This window comes from Nyctibius grandis, chromosome 17 (assembly GCF_013368605.1).
Source record: "Nyctibius grandis isolate bNycGra1 chromosome 17, bNycGra1.pri, whole genome shotgun sequence".
Taxonomy (NCBI): Eukaryota; Metazoa; Chordata; class Aves; order Nyctibiiformes; family Nyctibiidae; genus Nyctibius; species Nyctibius grandis.
This window is the reverse complement of record NC_090674.1, coordinates 1,932,835-1,956,346: the sequence shown is the minus strand read 5'-3', so window position 1 is coordinate 1,956,346 and position 23,512 is coordinate 1,932,835. Positions and strand designations below refer to the sequence as shown.

Genomic DNA, 23,512 nt, shown 5'->3' with positions numbered 1-23,512 from the left:
ATCGTGCACAATGCCCAAGGGGGGAGGCCAGCACATCGCTAAAAAAGAAATAAAATAAATCAAATTAAATAAAAATCGCTTCTTTTATGCTCCACGGCAAGAGACAGCACGGTCACAGCTCACATCTGGGTTTGGAAACCGCATCTTCCCTCCAAGCGCTGCCACCTCCCACCCTCCTTGGAGCACATCTCCCCAGCAAGTCTAAAAATGGGGCAAAATTTCCCCTTTTTGGGTAAATATGGGCACAATTATGGCCAAACGCTGCTGGATTTTCCCTTCCTGATGGATTTTAAGCTTAAGCTGCCGCCGAAACGTCCCTCTTGCAGCAGCCTCTGAGAGAAACGAGGGATAAAGGAGGAAAAAAAAAAATAAGTCGTTAAAAAAGTTTAAAGACATTTATTTAAAATACAATTTATAAAACGTTTTACTTTTCGGCGCACAGTTTTTGGGGTGAAAACACGCGGTACCGTGTTTATCCTCCACCTCCCCGGGACGAAGGGGTTTTCCCCGCAGGAACGTCGCCGAGCCCTGCCCGCGGGTGGGACGGATCCTGGTCACCGGGACGGCGGAGCCGGGAGGTTTCGGTGCCGGAGCCGGGACATTTGGGTGCCCGAGATGGGATATTTTGGTGCCAGAGACGGAGGTTTCGGTGCCGGAGGAGGCAACAGCTGTAACACCAACCAGCTACACCAGGAATCAGGTGGCTTTGGGGTATTTTTTTGGCCATTAAAAGCTATTTTTAGTAATAATTAAGGAAAGGCGCGGTGACTACGGTTATTGCTGACGTCCTGCTCCCCTCCCGCTGCCCCTCGGGGACTCAACCCCACCACCAGCTTAGTGGGGGAAGATAAATATAAGACCCACCCAAAAAAAAAGCGCTGGCGGTTGGGGACGCCCAAGGACGTCTGCCCACCCGTCCCCACCATCCTCAGTGCTTTAATCAGCTTTAATCAGCTAATTAACGCTCTAGCGGATTCTTTTTATACACAAGTAGTTTTATTTTACCAGTATTTTTTGTTTTTAAGCCGTATTTCCATACACGTCTTTTCGTACGGTCGCTTCCCTTCACACAGAAGACGTCAAGATTTGCTCGTTTACCCTGGAACCTACTGAGGACGAAGCAGCACCCGTACAGAATAATCCGCCGACAACCAGAAATCGTTTTCTAGGTACCGTCCCCTCCGAGAAGAGCATTTAGTGTTCCTCTGATCCCTTGATATTAAGCGATATTAAGGTCAGCTTCATCCAGGGGGGCAAACATCCGCGTTCTTGCAGACCACCAGCCTCCCCGTCCTCTTCCCGGGAGCCGAAAGAGGGAAATCCCTTCCCTGAAGCCTCGCGGGGAGCCAAGCCGCCACCAAGACAAGGGGAATCACCCAGGCTTCATCCAACGCTGGTTTCGTTCCCGACGTCTGTGATTTTCAGAGGCAAACGCAGCTCGTACCGCGACCGAGGGATCCGGCGGACCCTTCGCTCCGTCGTTACGCCGCTCGGGTTCGGACCGTCGGGATGTCCCGCTCCCCGTCGTCACGCCAGCCCCTCGAGGAGCGCGGGCCACACCGAGCAGGGCTGATTTATTTCATGGAACAGAGCAACGCCGGCTACTCTCCTCCTCACAACAGAGCCCTGATTCTTCACCGCCGGGCTCTGCCGCGAGCAGCAGCCGGGCAGCAGGCATTTCCACGGGCTCCGTCTACATTCCCTTCTCCCCAAATACAAAAAAGAAAACAAAACAAGATGTATTTTAAGCTTTTCCTCAAAGCCAGCAGAAAATCCTAGCCAAGCCTGATCGGGTGCAAGAGGTACACTAGGTCGGACTCCGCCGGCTCCCGAGGCAATCGGAGAGGCCAGGGACGCGGGAGGCTGCTTCCACGCGCGTGGCAGCGGGAGGAATCGAGACCGAGAAGCAAGAGCTCGCCAAACCCGAGCCAGGAAAGTTGCAGAAATTCATTGAAACTCTTTTTTCGAACACTTCGCTACCTCTTCTCAGTTAAAACAAACTGTTAAAACCCTTCCCGTGCGCTCTGTTGAGCTGATGGACAGCAAACAAACAGGAAAAATAAAATAAGAGAGATCCTTTGAAACAGAACTTGCTCTTAAAGCGATGAGGACAACACGTGCATCTGGGGAGGCTTCCCATATTTTTCTTTTTTTTTTCCTTAAATCCCAGGCTATGAGTACAACAAACGTTATTGCTGGCGCTAGCTTCAACCCGAGCGGCACACACACGACTCCCTGCACCCCTCCGAGTCCTTTAGAACCCCCTCCCCTCGTCATCCCCCCCTTTTTTTTTTTTTCCTTTTCCAGCGACTTGGGGACAGCCCTTCTCGGTTTGCCGGTCACAGTGGGTGGAGAAGGGAGGTCACAGTGCGTGGGGGGTTGAAGGTCACAGTGGGCAGAGCAAAGGGGATCACAGTGCAAATCAATCAGGTCGTTTCCCTTTGCTCAAGTCCGTTTGTCCGTCACGGCAGTGCGACCCGTGACGGCGGACCCTGCCTTCCGCAGCAGCATCTCCAGCCGGCGTTTTATCTGCGTTGTTTGAAGCCTTGTGAGCCATCGGGACCCAGGGGTTGTCTAATCACATTATTGGGCTGTCTGGTGTCTTCTGGCTGGGAGATCCTCGGCGGCCTGCAAGGAAAAAAAAGAGAGATGAGAGGTGGAGGCAACAGAGCTGCGTCTCGCTGTACGTCTTCAACAAATCTGGAGGGTCTGACCTCCGAGGAACGGCTGAGGGAGCTGGGGGTGTTTAGCCTGGAGAAGAGGAGGCTCAAAGGTGACCTTAGTGCAGTCTACAACTACCTGAAGGGAGGTTGTAGCAGGTGGGAGTCGGCCTCTTCTCCCAGGCAACCAGCGATAGGACAAGAGGACACAGCCTCAAGCTTCACCAGGGGAGGGTCAGGTTGGACATTAGGAAGCATTTCTTCTCAGCAAGGGTCATTAGCCATTGGAAGGGGCTGCCCAGGGAGGTGGTGGAGTCACCATCTCTGGAGGGGTTTAAGAAAAGACTGGACATGGCACTTAGTGCCATGGTCTAGTTGCCATGGTGGTGTCAGGGCAATGGTTGGACTCGATGATCCCAGAGGGCTCTTCCAACCTCATTGATTCTGTGATTCTGTGAAATCCTCCTGTACCCCCCTCGGTGGGAAGTCACTGCCATGGGACAAGCATCACACGGTGCTCCCTGGGACGGGGAACGTCACCAAAAATCAAACTAGCGCTTTATTTCTTTCCAAAGAGGAGACAAGACCCATGCTGCAAATAAAAGGGCAAGCACGGTACCTTACCTTCAAAGAGCCTGCCTTAATTTAGGAGTGCTTAAGCTCGACTCTCCCGTCCACACACAGCGGCTCCCTTCAGTGAGAAACCTCAGCACAGAGAAGGATATGTCCCACCAGGATAACTCCGCTTGCCTGCACTCCCCTCTATCCCCCCAGCACGTTCTTGCAAGGGTCTAAGATAACCTTTACAGCCTCACCAGGCACTTGTGCTTCCCTTAACTCCCATATAGTTGAGATTTATGACGCCCTGTTTGCTTACAAAGCACTCCTTTCTCTGCTGTTCAAGGCCAGGTTGGATGGGGCTTGGAGCAACCTGGTCTAGTGGAAGGTGTCCCTGCCCGTGGCAGGGGGGTTGGAACTGGATGGGCTTTAAGGTCCCTCCAACCCAAACCAGTCTGTGATTCTATGATTCTCCTTGCTGGCCTCACCATACTCTTCAAGGAGCTCATCTCCCTCCTTCTGATAGCAAGACGGCTGCGGGGAACACGCAGAAAGATGCCGTTGCAGGGAAAGGCTGCTCCCACCTACACAAAACGGGTTTCTCACCTATCTAGAATGGGTTTCTCCTGCTCTTCTTCGGGGCTGGCGCTGCCCAATATTCGTTTCCTGGCTTCTGCGTATTCCGCCTCCCTCTGGGCCAAGGATTTGACGGGGAAGGCTGGTCTGCTGGCGGAGTTGGGATTGCTGAGCACGCCGTTGGTTGTCGGCCTCTTCAAGATGCGGATCTGCGGGGGAGGGCCTGCGGGAAGGCTGTCGTCCTGAATCACGATGGGCACTTTAGGAGGAGATTTTGACTTTCTACTGTTTAAAAGAAAAAAAAAAAAACACACATTGGGTTGGTAATTGTTTTCTACGGCGAGCGTGTTTTTCGCTCTGCGTGCGAATTCCTCCTAGTCAGATGTCATTCCCGTGATTAAGAGGCAGCCTGTAATAATTAAAGACCTCGTTATATTTGTAACCCTAAACTAGAGCGGCAGGCAGGAGAGATTAGCTCAGGCAGGGACAGAAAACCAGTCCCTGCTGCATTCAACGTCTTTAAACTCGACCAAAGGAAGGGAAGCAGACACTGGGAGGAAGTTTTAGCACTTCTACTGGAAAATATCAATATAAGCACCTCGATTCCATTCCCTGCAAGGATTTTTAGGGCTCCTCTCACCAGGATACCCAGCCTTCCACTCCAACCCTACCATTTCACATCTCAGACCCAGCCTTGGGCCCCGTCTAACCATTTGAATTTTTTTTTTAAGGTCCCTTCTCTTCCCAGAGAAGTAATACCAAGGCTCTTGAAGTGGCCTGCTAAGAATCAGAGGGGGAAAAGAAAAATCAACAACAAAAGACTTGTCAGAAGTGATTAGAAGTATTTCTGCTCCAAGACAATAACACACACACACACACCCCCGCCCCAACCCAAAGGAAGCAGGAAAAGAAAGTCCTACTGACGCAAGACACGGCAAGCCAACGTAGGGCCATGAGTTTTGGGATTACCTGACTCACCCATTTCTTCCTTTGAGTGTCTTTTTCTTACATGGTTTCCCCATAGCTGTAGCTACATCCAGTCTGGAAGACACGGCTCTGAAATAAAATCACTCTCAAGAAGCTTTCTGCTACCCTGCTACGGATCGAAAGGGCCATCTAGCGGCACGATTACAGAGATTCCCTAGTTCTGAGCTCAAACCCAGCGCGTTCTCCTCAGTTTGAAGCTGTTTCCCCACTCCCCGGGGCCTTCGGATGTCCAACAGCACCTCAGAAAAATAAGGGTTTTGTTACCGCACCGCGCAGCATCGTTACCTTTCCTTCTGCGTGATCTTCAGCTTCTTTTCCAACCGTCTGTCGATTTCCTAGAAAGGAAGGAGAGAAAAATAAAAACCTGAGGGCTCGTCTCAGAGATTTGAGTTGGAGCCTGTCTGTGCATACGTTTAATGTCTCTCTTCTGTACAGCGATACTGTGAAGGGGCAGAGAGAGCGTGTCTCCATCTGAGGAGGACTCGCAAATCAAGAGGCAGAAAAGAGCAAAGCCACCACGTCTGTTCCGCCGTCGCCATTAATACACCTACAGCAGGCTGGGGATTCTGCATATCGTGGTGAGAGGGCAGCTGCGAGGCGCTCATCGTTCATTTTAAGGACTTCAGCTGGCAAGAAAGCTCTGCTAAGGTAAAGAGCCCCGGGGAATGCGCAGCAAGGTGTTCCCAGAGCCGAGCAGGAACCGGCGCCAAACCTCTCGGGCAGCAGCAGCAGCCGGCTGGGGCGACCCACATCAGTCCACACACTTGATTTCAGCGAGGCGGCTCGGCCCCGGAGCCTGCAGCCATTCGGAGGACTAGCCGGCAGGTCTGCATTCCTGCTGCAATAATCCTCCTCACAAAAAAGTCCCTGCCCTTCCCCGACGTGCACCCAAGGACTTGCCGGAGCAGAGCGGAGCCTCATTGCGCTTCTCCTTCCCTTTGCAACACAGCTGCCGAGTCATCCATCGGCGGAAAGACGTATTAATCACCCTCGAATGCGACCAGAGCGTGGCTTTAAGCATGTCAACTGCTGTCCAAGGCTTGCATCTACCTTAGCAATGGTGTTTACATTCTGCAATCAGAGCAATTATGCAGAGAAACCTCGCTAAAGAGCAAAACAAAGCCAGCTTTCAGCCTCAGTCTCTCTTCAGGTAACCATCCCCAACCTCGCTGGTATCTTCAGAGTCTCACCACTGCTGATGCTATTAAAAGAGCCTCCGGAACAGCGATGAGCTTTATTTAATCATCAATGAAGAAGGGAAAAAAAAACCAGCTACCTGCGAGTGTCCTAGTTTCGCCAGCCGATAATTGGCAATTCTGAAGGAAATTCCAAGCTTCTGGCAGGACACAGCTGCTCTGCTTTTCAGGTCGGTTTGCTTAACGATGCTGAGAGCTCGCTGCCAGCGGAGCCTACCCTGCTGTCAAAAACCACAACCCGGTACAGAAACTGGTTTGCACAGCAATTCCCCGATGCCCCAGTAAGCAGGGAATGAAAGCAAGTCGCTACAAGATGCCAAACCACAGTGTTTGCTCTTGGTCACGCAGCTACAGAGACCAACAGCCCACGGTAGCCTCCATCTAGAAGGGACTAGTTATAAACCATTTTAGGAAGATAAATGGTGGGTGAGAGGTTGAATTTTCTACCCAACTCTGTACTGGGAGGTGAGGGGTGATTTGTAAGGACAAAACCAACCAGGGGCTTCACGTGGCACTGAGCTGAAGGCCAGGTCACAGCTAGAGACTCCATCGAGGACAAACACACCTGCAGTTTCCTTCCTCTCTTCAAGAGGACTGGGAGGAAAATCCCATCCCAGCGCTGCTCAGGAGGACCGAGAAAACGTGCATCAGCTGCCTCCTGCCTGCAAAGACGGAGGAACAGCCGGCAGGGAAACGGATATCCCGGCGAGGACCAAGATGATGTAGAGCGGCCGGTGGCAAACAATGGAAGTCAAACGAAGGGGAAGGGGTTAGCTCATCTGCCCGCACCGCGCCAGAAGAGGTTATATCCTGCTACAGGGGAGTCTTTACAACACTTTTTGAAACTCAAATAGTTAACCGTGCCTCCCCAGGGCCTCCTGGAAGCAGTGGACTGGAAGGAAGCTTCCTTAAATGTCCCTTATTAAATACTGCAGCGTGTGGGGGAGAGGGATGACAGCAAGACGGGGCGGAGGGTGGCGAAAGCACCCTCCAGAGCATCTCAACTCACCTCACTTAGTGTTGGGCACCGCGCAGCGACTGCAAAGCCAGCTGCGAGTCAGAACCACAGCGCTGAACCACCAGCTCGGGCAGGCGCGCTCGACAGCCCACGGCGAGGACCATGGGGCACAAAAGTATGACAAGCCGTGAGGAAAACTCTGTTCTGCTCCTACCTCTCTCCTTCCTGGCAGAGGAGAGATGGCTTTGACAAAAGCCACATTTCTACATTCCTGGTGGCTTTGCAGGTCAATCCCGGGGCTAAAGTCATGGTCTGTACGTTGGACTACGAGATCCTGTAATTGCAAAGCGTCAGTTTGACCCAAGCACGTGAAAAACACTCTGATTAACACGACTGTCACAGCGACTCCGAGCATGGCTGGACAGCTCTTCACGCCCTCACATGCACCGGACTTCCTCCACCTGCATCCTCTGACACCAGAACCTGCAGCTTCCCCTACCAGGAAAAAAAAAACCAAACCAACCAGCTTTTTAACTTGCTCAACACATGCAAGCTCACTCGAAGGAATCCTTCAAACCCTGCCATCAGGACACCCCTCCCCAAACGAGCCCTTGAGGGTCTCAGTTTCACTCCTTCCCACTCCTGTGCAGGCCACTTCTTGCAAAACACTGGATATTTTCACCTCTCATCCCTCTGTAATTGCCAGCAGTCGTTAAGCAAACGCACACAGTCCTGGTTCGTAAGCCACCGCACGCAGGCTCGGCAGTTGCTCCGCAGAGCAGAGTAACAGGCAGCTAAAACATCCTCTAAGTTATAACATCAGCAGCTGTCAGAAGCACTATGTACTCTCCAAAACAAAAGGCTTCCTCCACACGTAGAAATCCTGGCAGAATAAGATAAAACATTCATCCCTACCCAATCTACACGGATCGCTCTCACCCCATCCAAACAACTATCAGTCCTACACGCTCCTCGCCATTCCCGGCGCTGCTGAGGGGATTCCAGCTGCCTCCAGACATTCACTGAGCTCTTGGGTAGAAAAAGTTTTCCTTTGTGTTCAGAGTGGATGGCTAGAGAATAAAAACCAGCTCCCATACACCTCTTGACGTGTTAGAAGTTGTATTTTCTTTTTAAACGCAGGGATTGACCCCGTCTTTTCTCAGCAAAAGCCACAGCACTGCAAACTCTCAGTGTTTAATACTACCATGGCTGGAATTGTAAGCACGGAGGTGTTGTGGCATGGAGAGCATTGCCAAGGCAAACGAGCGGCCCTTCATCACCCTGCAGGAACAACCCAAGACATGAGCAGCCTCACACAGCCAGCAGTTCGTGACAGGGATCACGCTGCACGAATCTACCAGCGTTGGAAGCAGAAACACCTTGACGTGGTTTATTCTTAATTAAAAAAAAAATCCCTGCTGCTGCTTTCCACTGATCTGATGTCACTCCCTCTCCGCTGCTATGTCACATTGTCACCCAGCTGAGTGGGGAACGAGATAAAATTAGGACCTGACGTACAGGGCAAGCGCCAGAAGCACTACAACACCCCAAAGGCACGAGCTCACAGGACAGGCAATTAGACTTGGCATCCGAGGACATCACGCTGCACGTACCTAGTAGCTGGGCAGGTCACACCATACAAAAACCAGTTACTAATCTTCTTAGGTGGCTCTCCTGGCTTTTAATTCCCAAAGAAACCCTTTCCTAGAACCAAAAACTAAGCCTCATTTACACCCCCATTCAAAACACCCTCCCCAAAGATTAGTGAAGAATCTCAACAAACTATTTTTAGAGCTATTATGTTTAGATACTAAAAAGGACCCAACCAAACAGCACGAAGAAGACACTGTTCTTTGACATTTAAGCTGCATTTGTAGATGAGGACGTAATGGAAACAGCTCCAGCCTCATCACAGCCATCCTTCCTCCCCTTTAACTCTGAGAAAAACAGCAACACATAAAAGGATCAATAAAACACCTCCTGAAAAGCAATTAGACACAGGCACTACGACACAAGCTTGCTGCTTAGATCTGACACTCCTATGGTTTGCCATCCCAAACAACCAATAAAGCTGAGGATTTCGGTGAGTTGGAGATAGATGCTCCCCCAGACACCCCAGAAACGTGCCCTTTGGGAAGGGGTGACCCTGCGGATCACGGTTTCACGTGGGGTTTAGGCACATTCCCAAGCAAACGCGGTTCTCCAGCATATCACAAAGCACAGAGAGGCCCGAGCCAGCCTGAGCTGGTGTCTAAAGAACTTTGTTGGAACAACAGCAATGCGTCAGACACGTACAAAGACTTGTCCTTCCCATCCTTGCCAGCAAAGACTAAACAGACTAAATAACAGCAGCTCCAAGCTCTGCCGATACAGAGGAAAGGAATAACGAGATAACTGCTGGCTGTTTTTTATTTCGAGTTTGGTGATTAACCACAACTGAATGTTTGAAGGAAGGCAGAGGCTTGGGCTTCCTACAGATCCCTTAGGAAGGCCAATGGTGTCCTGGGGTGCGTGAGGAAGAGTGTGGCCAGCAGGTCGAGGGAGGTTCTCCTGCCCCTCTACACGGCCCTGGTGAGGCCACACCTGGAGTAACTGTGTGCAGTTCTGGGCCCCCCAGTTCAAGAAAGACAAGGAGCTACTGGAGAGAGTCCAGCGGAGGGGTACGGAGATGGTCAGAGGGCTGGAGCATCTCTGCTACGAGGAGCGGCTGAGGGAGCTGGGGCTGTTCAGCTGAAGAAGAGCAGACTGAGGGGGGATCTTATCAACACTTACAAATACCTCAGGGGTGGGTGTCAAGAGGAGGGGACCAGACTCTCCTCAGTGGTGCCCAGTGACAGGACAAGGGGCAATGGGCACAAGCTGAAACATGGGAAGTTCCATCTCAATATGAGGAGGAACTTCTTTACTGTGAGGGTGCCAGAGCCCAGGCACAGGCTGCCCAGGGAGGGTGGGGAGTCTCCTTCTCTGGAGATATTCAAAACCCGCCTGGACACGACCCTGTGCAACGTGCTCTGGGTGACCCTGCTTTGGCAGGGGGTTGGGCTGGATGATCTCCAGAGGTGCCTTCCAACCCTTAACCATTCTGTGATATTTTCTCCCTCTACCTCCGAAATTAGGTTATTTTGCAGAAATCGAGCGGAGATATCTACCAGCCCTCCTGCTGGAGCACGGGATAGTCACCAATAACGGAAGCCGTGCTCTCCTAGATACTTGATAACATCTAGCAAACCGTTAACCACGTTCTTGGATGTATTTACTGGAGATTACTCCCGAACACAACCTTTTGCCCTTGCTTACTCAAATAATGTGTAAGATCAAACCCAGAAAGAGGGAATTTAAGCCAGAGTTGCAGCCTCCCACACCAATGCTAAAAACGAAGCTTTGTCTGCTTATTAAAAGCACCATCAGATACTCTGGCATTTTCTAAAGGACAGGAGATGAACTTCAAGGCCTCGTTAATGTTCTCTTCTTTAGGAAAAAAGACAGGTTTTAACATCTGAGGTTACCAAAGCTGTTCAGGGGTACCCAACAACTTACTGCTGCAGGTATCTGACTCACTGCTTCACCGAAAACAGTCAAGTAAGAGCAGAAGTAGATAATCCTAAAATATCTCCAAGCTGACTCCTCATTAGCTACCTATTTCTTTCCTCTGAAGATAAATTAATCTTCTATTAATTACTGGAACATTCCAATTCCTGAGGCTATTAGGAATCAGACTGCTCCATTAATTAATTCTCCAAGTTACTCTGCTTACTCTGCTTACGTTAAATCCTGGCAGTGGACCGTACCCGAGAAAGCCGCAGATGCTTTTAAGCTGCGCTGGTGTTGACATCTTCCATAGGTAGCCAACACTTCTCGGCAGCTAGGACATTGAGAAACAAGACACGAGAGTAATTTTGGGAACGAGCCTGGCGGGCGCCACACGGTATTCCCAGCACTGACACATTCTGGAGGGGGGGAAAGCATTTGGGAGGGCTGTGGCTCCTTCTCCACCCTTCGCACCTCCTGCAGCGGGCAGATCGCACAGACGCTCCTTGGAGATCCACATTGGGAATATATTTACACCCTTCATCAATCTAGAAAAAAAAACGAGGCTAAAACCTAGCAAAAGGCCTCTAATTGCCATGTTATTACCCAAAGGCATCAGTATATCCCTTAATCCAGAGGATCACCTTTGCCTTCTGCACCCACAGCCCTGCGCGGGGTCACGCAGCACATCGAGGTGCTCATCAGGGTCTGCCAGAGCAGGTACAAACCAGGAACCATCACGTCTTGCACCCTTACGTTGGGATCCCTCTCGTGCCACCTCAGACCCACACCAAATAAGATAAAAGTGAAAGAAGAAAACAAAGGAAATTCCTTAAGACAAAAACCCCTGCGATGACAGGACCAGGCCAGCTCATACGCTTTTCCTGCACACGATTTTTCCTCTCGCACCTCCAACAGAAGGCCCATCTCGTTTCCCTCACAGCCCTGACATCAAAAATCAGCCTTTATCCTCACGGGTTTCCTCTGTGGTACAGTTCCTTCGTGCCAAACCCCTGCTAACTCATCCTCTGATCGCACAAGCAGCAAGCAGACCGGAGGTCACAGCATTACACTCTGAAATATTTCCCTTTTGGCTTCTCTGTACTTTGATCACGATTTAGCAACTCAAAGCAAACCCAAACCCCTCGATTCAGCCCTTTCTAACCAGTGAATCTGGGCTGGAGGGTGAAATCCAATCTCTGCCACTTGCACATTGATTTAGTGAGGACAGAAACGGGGGGGTATTTTGCAAACCCCAGGTGAACTGTCCTCACCAAGCGCCGTGACACAAGCAGGTGACAATCCCCGTCCCCACACACAAGGGACAAAGTTCAGTCACCCACATTCAGCTGCTCACATCCTCCGGTGATCAGGTAATCAGGGGGGGTTTCCCTTTCTGCTGGCGATCAGCGAAGCGAGGCGCAGTCTAACCAAGGGAACTAGACTCTGGACTACGGTAGGATAAATTTTAAGCGCCGGCAGGGAGGTTGCAGGCAGCAGCTGGGAGGTAACTGCCACGCAAAGTGTCCGTCAGCAAACTGAAGTGGGGAAAAAAAACCAACTCACACAAGAAGATCACTTTTTTAAAAAAAAAAAACAACTAATTTGTATTGCCAGACTAACGTTTTTATCTGACTTGAAATAAGTTACTAATTAAGAAAACACTCAAATCCTAGTTAGCGAAGCAATAAGCAATTGATCCAGCTGAAGAGTGACAATTCAGGGCTCTGACATCGGGCTTCTGCTCTAGATTTGAAGCCCAGCTCCTCACATGACGTTTAATTATCAGTTTAACCAGGTAAAAAGACTTGGATGTCACAAATAGACCTCTAATTTGTGATTTCCCTCTTCCCTAAAGCCAGCTGGGCCTCACAAAAGGAAAACGAGACGTGTATTAAGTCACATTAGTGTTTACTAACCCAGCCTGGGTCTTTGAAGCCTGGTGCTTCGATCCCTACTCATTAACTTAGACAACTCATTATTCACCCGCCAGTTTTCCTTCATGGTCAAGCAAAACCTCCCCATTTCACAGCCATTTCGAAGATCTAATTAGATAGCAATTAGCTAACACAGATCTAATGCTGCTGCACCAGTATCACCACCGCTGTGCCTGCGGGACTGCCGGGGCGGGTGAAGCTGCCAGAGCAGAGGGCATCTGCCTGGCATATGGTCACTGAGGGGGTGGCACGTACCCAGGGAGCTGCTCCTTGTTCTGGCAAGCACTGGGTGGTTCTCATGACACAGAAGACTAGAAGACAAACAGAAGTTATGTTAAAGACCCCCAAAAAATGCTTGAGGATCTGTTTGACAGCTACTTGACTGACCAAACCAAAGCAGAAGGTCTGTGTCAGGTTTTTGGGGGGGTTTCCCTCAACCTAATTAGATTTTCGTGCTGCCTGTTTTGGAACAGATAAATGAAGTGACATTACGACGAGGAGGCCACCGCATCTCTCATCAGCCTGGAACTACCTTCTTTAAGATCTAGGGTACAAGTTCGCAGCCAAACACCAAAAACTACACACAGAAAAAAGGACCAGCACTGAAAATCTGATGTACTTTCTGTCCTAACACACATCCTCTGGGTGGAATATTAAAAAATTACACGCCAAGAAGCAGACAAGGCATCCCACGAGCCCACCACGGATCTCCTGCTACACCTCGACTGTTTCCTCAGAGATGGGCTGAAGGGTTTAAAAAAACCCCAACAACTCAGGTTCTCAACTGTGTAAAGTATTAGGAGAAGAGCACGTGTTTAAAGCTGCTCCTTGGTGTCTCATGTTTTATTGCATACTCCCCTTGAGTACTGACTATGACCATGACATCTTGTGCCTTTACGCTGGGATCCATCTCGTGCGGCCTCAGAACCATGTCAAATAAGATAAAAGTAGAAGAAAATAAAGTAAATTCCTTAGACAAAAAACAACCCCTGCGATGACAGGGCCAGGCCAGCTCATACGCTTTTCCTGTGCACAGTTTTTCCTCTCACACCTTCAACAGAAGGCCCATCTCATTCAGGCAGCTCCCAGGCTCCCTTGGTCAATGACTGAGGCACAGAGGACATCAGGTGCACCTGAAAATCTCTTTCAACTGCTCATCAGGGAGTCGGTCACGCTGCCTGCTCTACAGCAGAGCCTCTTCCTGCCCTCTCTTCCCCTTTTCTCCACCTGCCTGCCTCTGCTAGCGCTGATTTCTGTAGCAGCACAGAGAACCGTCAGTGCCTGACTGCACCAGCATCCATTCAGACCACGAGGAGCAAGGCTGGGCTCTCCTCTGCTCCATCCTGCAGCCATCACCAGCAGCAGAGGGTCTCCTTCCTGCTGGGCAGGGTTTGAAAACGACCTTTCTAAGTAAGCCATGACAGATGCCAGCAGGCAGCTCCCATCTCCTCTCTTACGTAAGAAGACCTCCTGCCGCACACAGCTCGCTTTTCTCCTTGCTCCAACTGCTTTCTCAGACATTCAAAGCCCCGACAACTGCAAAAGCAGCTGCAACGTGGTGGCAGCTCCTCAAGAAATCTCTCTGCTCAGCAGCACAAGCACCACCAAGTTTATGGAAACACAGTCTCAGCAGTTCAGACTGGAAAAGGACGTGAGAAGGGACAGGTGACAGATTTTTCCTTCTAAGGGCTTTAAAAGAACACCTAAAAGGTACAAGCCGAAAGGACAAAGAGGAAAGACAACCGACGGCCGGGCTTTGAGCAGCCCTACAATTTTAAACCATTACTCAAGGCCACAACCATCATCAGCTCCCGAGACACAAGCTATGTCCCTTCACGGAACGCTTTAACGAGCGCCGGAATTAACTCCGCCGCCAGGCTTCCTACGATTGCAGTCTCATGGCGTTGGCAAGAGGAGAGGGCGAGCGCTTGGCTCACGCTGCCAGCCTGCCGCTGGCACCTCTCACGCCGCTCGGCGAGGGCGTTGGGTTACAGGCTCTCTTTTGCTACCCTCCTTCTGGCCAGCCGTAACCCAATCCCCTGACCAGAATCAAATTCGCTCTTCTCACCGAGTCATTGTTATGAAGTCCTTCTGCCCTCTGAGCATTAACGAGCCCGCTGAATTTATGAAAACAGGAGCTTGCCCGGCAGAAGGGTTTCCTTTCTCTCGTTGCGCTGTTGTGAATACCCTGCTGATCACCCGCCCACGCTCCTGCTAAAATAATGATTTTATTTTGCAAGCGCAACACGCAGAAGTGCTTCAGAGTCTCTCAGCATGAGAGACGTGATAAAAACTTCAGCTATTGAGCCGGCTATTAAAAGCTGCCGAGAACTTCAGCTACAACACTGGAAGCTGCACTAGGCCATGCTGACTCCCCACGTTTTGTCCTTAACGCAGAAGCACGTTCATCTCGAGCAAGGGGGAGAACGGGCTTTTGATGTGAGCCCCCAGCTCGCCCGCTACACCCCACCCGCCTCTCCCCAGAGGCCCTGCGAGGGCTAACGTGACACCAGGGAAGTACGTTTTGTCAGAGCCCCTCAGCAGAGGGAGCAAGCTACCCACCACCGCCCCAGCACCCACCACATGCTCCCCGGCAGCAGAAGCTTTGTTCCGGCCTCGGCTACGACCGGCATTGACCAGCCGCTGCCGCCCTGCCCGCGGCCCCACAGGGCCGGGGGGCAAGAGGGGTGGGTCTGGAGACCGAGTAGAAAAGGGGGGCGGAATGACGGGCAGGGAGGGGCTCCCTGCGGCAGCCCCGACACCGGGGGACGGAGAGGAGCCAGGCAGGAGGTGCTGGGGCCGGGCTGCAGCCCCCCGCGCCGAGCGAGGCCGCGGTCCCTTTAAGAGGCCTAGCAGGCTCTCCGGGCCCGCCGCACCCCACCACCTCCTCAAGCACCGCCAGCGCCGCCTTCCCCCTCTCCCCCCCGCCGCCCCCGGCCCGCCCGCACCGCCCCAAGCAGCCGCGCTCACCCCGCTGTCGGCCGCCTCCTCCCAGCTCTCGGCGACCTCCTCATCTTCCATTTTAATTCCCCTCCTCCGCCGCCGCCGCCAACCTGCGCCCCGCGCATGCGCGCACCGTCCACCTCCTCCGTGCGCCTGCGCCGCTGCCGGTTCGCCCCCGGCGCACCTGCGCACTGCACGCAAAGGGCGGGAGGCCGGGGGGGAAGCGCATGCGCAGTGCGCCGCTGCGGCCGGCCACGTGCGGCGGGGCGGGGGCATGCGGCGGCGGGGGACTCCGCGCAACCGCGCCCCCTGGCGGGCGGGAGGACCGGCGCGCCAAGCCACAGCACCTGCGGTTCCACGCTGAAGCAGCCTGGTGTTTTTGGGGTGATTTTCCTTAATTTACTCATTTTTGACCAAACCACCCACCCTAATTTTAGCGAATCTCGTCCCTTAACCCAACCACTCGCCGCAGCGTCCCTCCTGCAGGCACTGAGCTGTCCGTGTGTCCTTCCAGCACCCCTATTTGTACCACTTTTCATCTAAACCTTCAGCCACTCTTAAATATCCTTCAGCTCCAACCTCTAAAAACAGCTAGATTTCCCCCAAATAAAACTAATTTATTAGGTTTATCTCGTTTGTAGCCAAGATATTCATCATACCAACGTATTACTTTGTGCTTTGAGCGATACAAAGGTATCTGGGGTGAGGGTTGCATTCAGTTTTGCTCGCTGCACAATTAAATGCCCCTTCCAGCATCCTAAAAAATTAAATGTTTGGACAGAGAGTTACCGAAACTGCCCTTAAATCCTTAAACTTTCCCCCAAACGTGCCGCTTGAGAGCCGCAGCTTACCGGCAGGTGGCGACTGGCTGCTTAAAAAAAAAAGAACAAGTAAATACTCCAGCTAAAAAAATCCTGACATAAACACTGCGGTTTGCCCCGGCCCCCTCTGCAGCTCCCCGGGTCTCCCCCTCCTCTGCCAAGCCCAAAATCTGGGCAGGGAACCGCCGGGCACCCTCGCAGCAGAGTTTGGGGGGGCTGTCCATCAAAAGTGGAGCTGCTAGCAGGGTTTCATGAGGTGTACGGCGCTCGGGGGGGATTTATATCCTTGGAATTCAAATTTTTTGGCAGCCCAGCGGGGTGGGAGATGGAATCTCTCCTCCCTGGGAGAGGTGCAGGGCGTACAGGAGCATGAGGAAAGGCTGCAGCAGCCTCGGTCTGTTCCTACCCATCCTCTGGGATTTTTCCAGAAGGAAACAGGAACCGTGTTTTCAAGCAGCGGGTGCCCGGCACTGTTGGCTCGATCTGCAGCATATTCAGCATCGCAGCAGCTTTATTCTTGGACGTTTCCCTCCATGCTGCTGGTTTTGCCCACGCTGTAAGAAATCCCATTCCTGGCCACGGCACTCCTGTTCGAGACGCAGCATCCCACAAAACCATGCGGGAGCATCGCGGATCTTTTGGGATTGTGATCTTAACGGTCGTACAGGCACACTCGGGTGAACGCTGGGTTACTTACGCGCTTGTGGACAAATTCCACGTCTCCTTTGAGGCAATCCCAGTCCTCTGCAAGGCGTCTGGGGAATCTGATTTGTGTCCGGGCTGCTGAGCTGCAACCTCCGTGGTAGACGCAGGCCTGTGGAAGACAGAGAGGATGGCAGTGTCTTCCTCTGCCCCTTCCCCAGAGGAATAATGTCACCCCTCAACTCAGCAGCACGACTGGCAAGACACAGACCCGGCGTGCCCAGACATACGTACCCCCACAGGGAAGGTCTCCAGCAGCACCGAGGGCTCCCTCCCTTCCTCACCTCCGTGGCGAAAGGGACACCCGTTGTCCTTCAGGGATGGGGACGGGTCCCCTCTCCTCTCTTTACCTGCCCATCCCCACCTCGCCCTGGGCCTCAGGAGGTGGCCAGGCCTCGGGGGAGAGGCAGGGCCATGGCTGGGCTGTGGCAGGTGGCCAGGGGGGCCCAGGCACTGTGGACAGGGAGGGTCCCTGGGCCCCAGCCGTGCCTCCCTGGCGGGTGGCTGAGAAGGGAAATGCGAGACAGGGTGAGGAGAAGGGCGGGCGGCCGAGGCCTGGGAGGGGGCCGGGGAGCAGAGGGAGCCGCCCTGCCACCTTCTCCTCGGAGCCGACCTCCCCAACATGGCGGCCTCGCCCGCCCGCCGCTAACAACATGGCGGCGGGAGGCGCGCGGGCCCCGGGCGGGACCTTCCCAAGATGGCGGCCGCCCCCCGCCGGGTGGAGGCGGCTGTGCCGGGAGGGGGCGGGGAACTGACCGTCCCATCATGGCGCGCGCCGCCACGTGACCCTCCTCTCCCCGCCCCCTCCGCGGTCATGTGACGCGGGACCAGCCCGCGCCTGCGCACTGCGCTCCCCGCCGCGGGCGGAGCGGCGGCGGTGGCGGCGGGGAGGGAAGATGGCGGCGCCGGTGCGAGCCGTCACCCGGGAGACGCGGCGGCCCCGCCACCTGCAGCACTGAGGGCCCGGCCCGGCCGCGGCGGGCGCTGGCCGGCGGCAGGTGAGCGGCCTCTGCGGTGGGGGCTCTACCGGGGCGGGGAAGGAGGGGAGCGGCGGGGGGCAGCGCCCCTTCCCTGGGGAGCGGGGCGGCGGGCCTGGCCCGGCAGGCCCCTCGGGGCGGGACAGGCCTCGCATGGAGAAGACCCCCTCTTTTAGGGGCTTGAGCCCCTCTTTTCCTTCCCTTCTCTCTTTTTTGGGGGGTCACTATTGAGGGCAGAGCCTCACGGGGTGTTGTAGCCCCCCCCGCCCTCCCCGAGGCTCGTCCCTGTGAGGGGGGGAGGCCCCTTCCCTGCCCGCCGAGGGCAGCAGCAGCCCCGGGCAAGGTGGAGGCAGACCCGGCGTCTTCCTCAGTGATAAGGCTGGGCAAAACCTGCCTCCCCCCAAAAAACTCCAAATTCCCCCCCCAAAATCAGTATCAGCGTTGGGCAGTGCCAAGGCGCAGGCTGGCAGCGCGGGGGGGACGGGTGCTGCCGGCTGTGGGGTGCTGTGGCTGCCCCCCAGGCTCATGTCTCGTACGTGTGAAAACAAAGGTGAGGCTCAGTCTCCGGTTGTTCTCCAAATAACTCCGTGGGAATCCACATCTCGACTCGCATCCGCGTTCGTGCCTCGTGTGCTGCTCACCGTGTGTCTGTGTATGTTTGTTTTGGTCCTGAAAGCGCTGTATTAAGTCAGGAATGGTGGCAAGCTTGGTCTTCATTAGCCCAACAGGGTGTGGGGTGTTACTCCCCATTGTCTTTGCTGATCGTCTCTTGTCGGTGGTTTGATAATGGCTTTATTTATTATTATTTTTTGTCACAACGGGGCTGGGCTGAGCAGACACTGCAGGGGCTCGCCTCGGTGTGCGGGTCTCGCTCGGGAGGATTATCTCATGCTGCTGGTGAGATGCTGCCCAGACCTCTCTGGGGTGAAGTGTCTCCCTTCAAGCCTGTTTGGGTTTTCAAAGCGGGCAGGGCATTTCTTAGGAGCCATGAGTGGAGGAGCAGAGCCTTGGTATCTCGCTCTTAATAACTTGAACTCTAATTAATGCTCGGAGGAAGAACAAAAGAGGAGTCGTGCACACTGAAATGCTTGTCTGCAGTACAGTGCAGCAGTTGGTTACGTGGGGACCGTGTTCTGTTTGTGAGATAACCCGGTTGAACGCCGGGGATGTCATTTGTATTAAAATGGTTGTAATTACCACCAGGGAGACTGGCTCATGCTGCAGGTCACCAGCTGGAAAGTCTTCCCCTTTACTAAAGGGGACATGAATTAAAATAAATTACATTTGCGATGCCGCTGACCTAAATTTGTAGTAACGATGGCTTTACCCACCCTGCCCTTCAAGAGCGAAGGAGCCCAAAGGCTGGATCAATCTGTGGCCTCGTGAAGCCCCGAATGGGTGATGACACTGCAGTGTCCTAATGAACTGCTTTATATCGCAGCGCAGCTGGGGCTTGGCCCTTCTAGAGAGCCAAATCTCCAAGCTGGACGTTAATTGAAGAGTTAATTGAAGACTTGCTCTTCCTCATTTCCCTCCACCATCTCTCCTTCCTTTTCCTTATGCTGGAGAAAGGCCAAACACCGGTGGCTTCCCTGGGTTGTGTCCCTCAGCTTTGCCTGGGGTCGGGTCTTTCCCTGGTGTCAGAATTGGGAGAGAAGAGAGCAAGATCCCTGGCAGGACCGTGGGCTGTTTCTAAGGCAGGATGGTGCCTTTCTTGCAGAGGGAGAAATTCCAGTTGTTACTCCATCGCCTTCAGTCCTGTTCACCGGGGCTGTTGCATCTGCGTGCTTCTGGCAGCAGCAGAGTCGCATCCAGCGGTTGTTTCCGCATAGCGAAGATGTTTGTGCGTGTTTTTCCTGCTGTGTTACCTGGTGGTTTAACTGATGGGTGACTCCTCCCTAGCAGCATTTTTTTTCCACGGTGGCAAGTGAAAACACTCAGGTTTGAAAGGCGCTGTATGGTTTTAACACTGCGCTGGTTTACTCGTGGACTTTTAAAGGCGGTATGTGTCGTTTTAATTTTCATTTTAAATTTTAATTTGAGTTTACTACGACCTTTAGTCTCTGGGACACCAGCTGTAGTTTTGGAGCAGGAGGATGGGGACGGTCTGTTCTCCGTGTGTCCCCCAGCACACGACTGGTTTGTAAAGGTCTGTTTTCAGGGCTTCGAGGAGGCGCGGGGTTTCGGTGCAGCCGGCTTCGCCCGCTGCCCATTCCAGCCACTTCCCCAGGATGTGAGCGAGTGCTGCTGGAAAAGGCTTCCCGCTCTCTGTGTAAACAGAGCTGCGCCTCTGAGGGAAGTTATTTTTCCCTGTGTGTTTAGTCATGGCAGGCTTTGTTGTAAAACGTTGATTCAGGCTTTGCCATAACAAATTTTCTTAAGGTTGAACATAAATAAACTCCAAGCCCTTGGCTTTTGAAACGCAACATCGCATGGGGATGTCTGCGAGGGCTTATAAAAGGTGTTGGAGGCAGAACTAAGCTCAGATTCGGTCCAAATCTAGATAAAAGCCTGTGAAAAGAGGGCTCTAGTGGCCCTGATTATGTGCTCGATGGGTGTTTTTCCAGGTTAAGAGCTCCTTTCAGAGGGTGTTTTCTAACCCAAGTGGGACCATCTGCAGTTGGTGACATCCCTGAGAGATGCATCAAGGTATCTGGGCTGTGGTGTCATTAACAGCTAATGCAGCTTTTTGACATAGTTTAGAAATTCAGGTCAAAATCCCTTTTGAACTCACTTGTGTCTTCGATTCAAGGAGAGCAGGGTGACACGTCCGCATCAAAAATTGTGGCTTTTGTTGAGCAACATGCAGAAAATGTGGATCTTGCCTTCAGGAGCTTGCTCTTTCCAGAGCTGCAGATGTTCTCCTAGAGCTTTTTCTGCAGCAATTTAAAAAATATTTCTCGCTCTCTGAACACCTACTGAAAGATCTGTGACTTTAAATGTTCCTTTCCCCCTACTTAATATAGTTCAGGCAACAGTGATTTACAACTCAGACATGCTGTATCTCTTCATATGTTTCAGACTCATTTTGAAACCCTTGTCTGGCTGATTTTGTTCTGTGCTTGTGCAAGTTTCAGAATGATGTGGGATTTTGAGGGCTTAAAATAGGTTGGTAGAGCTACTTGAATTTATCTGGGGCTTCTCATGAGGTTAGTATTGATGTGCTGTGTTAACGTTCCCTTCCACTGCTGGTCTTGTCAAACCTCAGGTCAGTGGTGATGGCCCCGTTGGCACTTTGAGACACATTTAAGGGTACCCCAGGTCTCCACGGTATTTGGGGAAAAGATGCTTTTATTCGAGTTGGTTGTGAAGGGATGATGTTAGGAGGTGTCCTGCTGCCAGGCTGCCTCATACCAGAGGTGTAAAAGCAAGGGGCTGTCGCTGACTGCTGCAAATCATTACCTAAATACATGATAACCTTAGCAAAATCCATATTATGTGATATACGTTCTACCTAAGCAAAGCTCCCAGGAATTATTGCCCTCGCCGTTACTGACTGTACAGTCTGTCTGCAGGTGACACGTTTCAGCGGGCAAAAGATCATCTCTGGTTTGCTGAGTGATTTTGAGTTTTCAGGATAAAAGGTGGCTCATAAATGTAAAAATCTTGCTGTTAAGTCAGGGTGACTGCAGGTAGAAACTGTCCATCCCCAAACTTTACACTGGGGAATCTGGGATACGTATTAGCTGCTTTATCCCGCTGGAGAGCCTGCAATGGTATGAATTATTGGTGCTTTAAGAGAGGATCACGAATCCCTTCGGTGCAGTTATCCTCGTGGTGAGCTTTCAGAGGAGGGGGCTGAGTGTGTGCAGGGTGCTAAGTCTATTAAAAAAGCATAACTCTGCAAAAGTCAAACATTTTCAGTCAATCTCTGTTTTTTCTTGTCCTGGTGTGGGATGCACATCGGATCCTTTGCCGGCGTGCGAAGGCACCTGCCCAAAACACCTTAAACAAGAAAACCAAATAGCAGCTACTTCTGTACCATTGTTGTCGCATCCATTCTGCAATTATTCAGGTCAATTCCTCCGTCGAGCAGCCACCTTTCATCTAGCCCGGTGAATGCGTGCTCTTCCTGCGTTTGTTTTTAGGCTGGCTGTTTTCTTTCCCAGTCGCGACTGCTGCTGCTGGGGACTCCTGCAAACCTCCTGGACCCGTGCTGGGGACACGTGGGATGCTTCACCCTGCTCTGCACCTGGCTCTGGGATGCTGTGAAATCCCCGGGGTTTCATACTGTGGGATAGTACGTGGTTTGCCCCGCTCTCATGCTCGGTACGATGCCCGGCTGTGCTGCTCAGTTAAAGAGGTGCCCGTTGGGGTGGTGGAAGTGCTCTCGTTTGGGGTGTTAATGAAAGGAGATCTTGGGAAGCTGAGTTTTTGATTAAGAGGTAGGGATGAATTTGAAATTAGCACCATCTCCCTGAATTTTTATTTGCTTTTCAACATAACATGGATTTGACTTCTATTTTTTTTTGTCTTCTCTTTCTTGGTATTTAACACCTGATATTTTTAAGCTTCACTAAACAACTAGACTTGAGATCTGGCACAGAGGATGGAAAGATAACCCTCGCTTTCCTCAGTGGTGATGCATCCCTAACGTGCAGTGCTGTTCCTTCTCAGTGCATTGCCTTTTTCATTAGCTGGGGAATTAAAAAAAATCCTCGTAAAAAGAAGGCAAATTCTGTGTGGAAACTGCAGCACACCTGCGTGCAGCCTGCGGGGTGGGTCAGCCTCTAGCTCTCGTGAAATCTATTTTCAATCGAATTGCCGGGGTTGCTGGTTGTATTTTCCTGCGGGTGGCTCGGTTCCTTGCGAGGGCTGCTCGGTGGGCTTGCCGTGGTTCTTCCCTGTGGCTTTACCCCTGTTTCTTTGTCCTCTAAAGCCGTGCTGTCGGAGGGGACGCAGAGCAGTCCTTCCTGTTCTATAATAATAGGGTTGCAATCGCCACCACCCTGCGGGCTGTTCTGCACCCTCGTATCACCCAAGAGGGAAATATTTCTCCCTCCCTTCCCTTTACCTGCCAAAGGAATTAAAGGAATCCTCTGTTGCTCACTTTAAATGCCCGTGCTGTTTTCTGGGAGCTGGTTGGGATTTTTTTCTACACCAAGATGCTGGTTTATGGGAGGAATGTGTTTAGGAGAAGCTTTAGCGCCGGGAGAAGAGCTCTTCTAGCTCTCGCTGCCAACACCATGTTGACAGTGAATAAAAGCGACGCTGTCTAGACTGCCAGTCACCCAGCCAGCGAGGCTCCGCGGGATTTCGAGCGACAAGAAGACACGCTGCCTCAAAGTCAGTCCTGCCTCGAAGCTCCCCTTTGCCGGGCTCCGGCGATGCCCTTCAACACGCGCCTCACCTGCTCGTGGACCCTCAGGCACTGTTCTTCTCTCCACCTGCATTGCACGGTGCGATGAGGGGGTACGTAGTCTTACATTTGCAGAGATCACCGGGTGTTCGCCCTCTCTAGTTAATATCTTCTGCTTAAAAAAAAGCCCAGTGGTGAATTCAGGCACGTTCGTAATTTATACGCTCAAGCCCACTTCATGGGTGTCGAGGCAAGTGTTTAAGCTCTGTGCTTGCTTTTCATAATAAATCTTTCTCTCTTCCATCACCCTTTTATGTTTTGATGAGCGTATCTTTGTTTCCAGCTCACCCGTCAAAAATCAAACAGAGCT

At 52.3% G+C, this 23,512-nt stretch overlaps 2 protein-coding genes across 2 annotated transcripts in view; one reads left to right on the top strand and one right to left on the bottom strand.

The window, feature by feature from the left end:
* Positions 1-381: 381 nt before the first annotated feature.
* On the bottom strand, positions 382-15,503 carry SZRD1 (SUZ RNA binding domain containing 1). Its single transcript, XM_068414666.1, has 4 exons — positions 15,371-15,503; positions 5,067-5,116; positions 3,825-4,079; positions 382-2,628 (listed from the first exon to the last, which is right to left on the bottom strand). Exons 1-4 carry the CDS (start codon positions 15,419-15,421, stop codon positions 2,526-2,528), a joined length of 459 nt encoding a protein of 152 aa, XP_068270767.1. The 5' UTR covers positions 15,422-15,503; the 3' UTR covers positions 382-2,525.
* Positions 15,504-17,734: 2,231 nt separating this feature from the next.
* The window catches only part of FBXO42 (F-box protein 42), a 49,112-nt gene continuing 43,334 nt past the window's right edge, over positions 17,735-23,512 (top strand). Inside the window, exon 1 of the mRNA XM_068414622.1 lies at positions 17,735-17,864. The gene's annotated coding sequence lies outside the window, so the exon portion shown is untranslated. The remainder of the gene's footprint in view (positions 17,865-23,512) is intronic.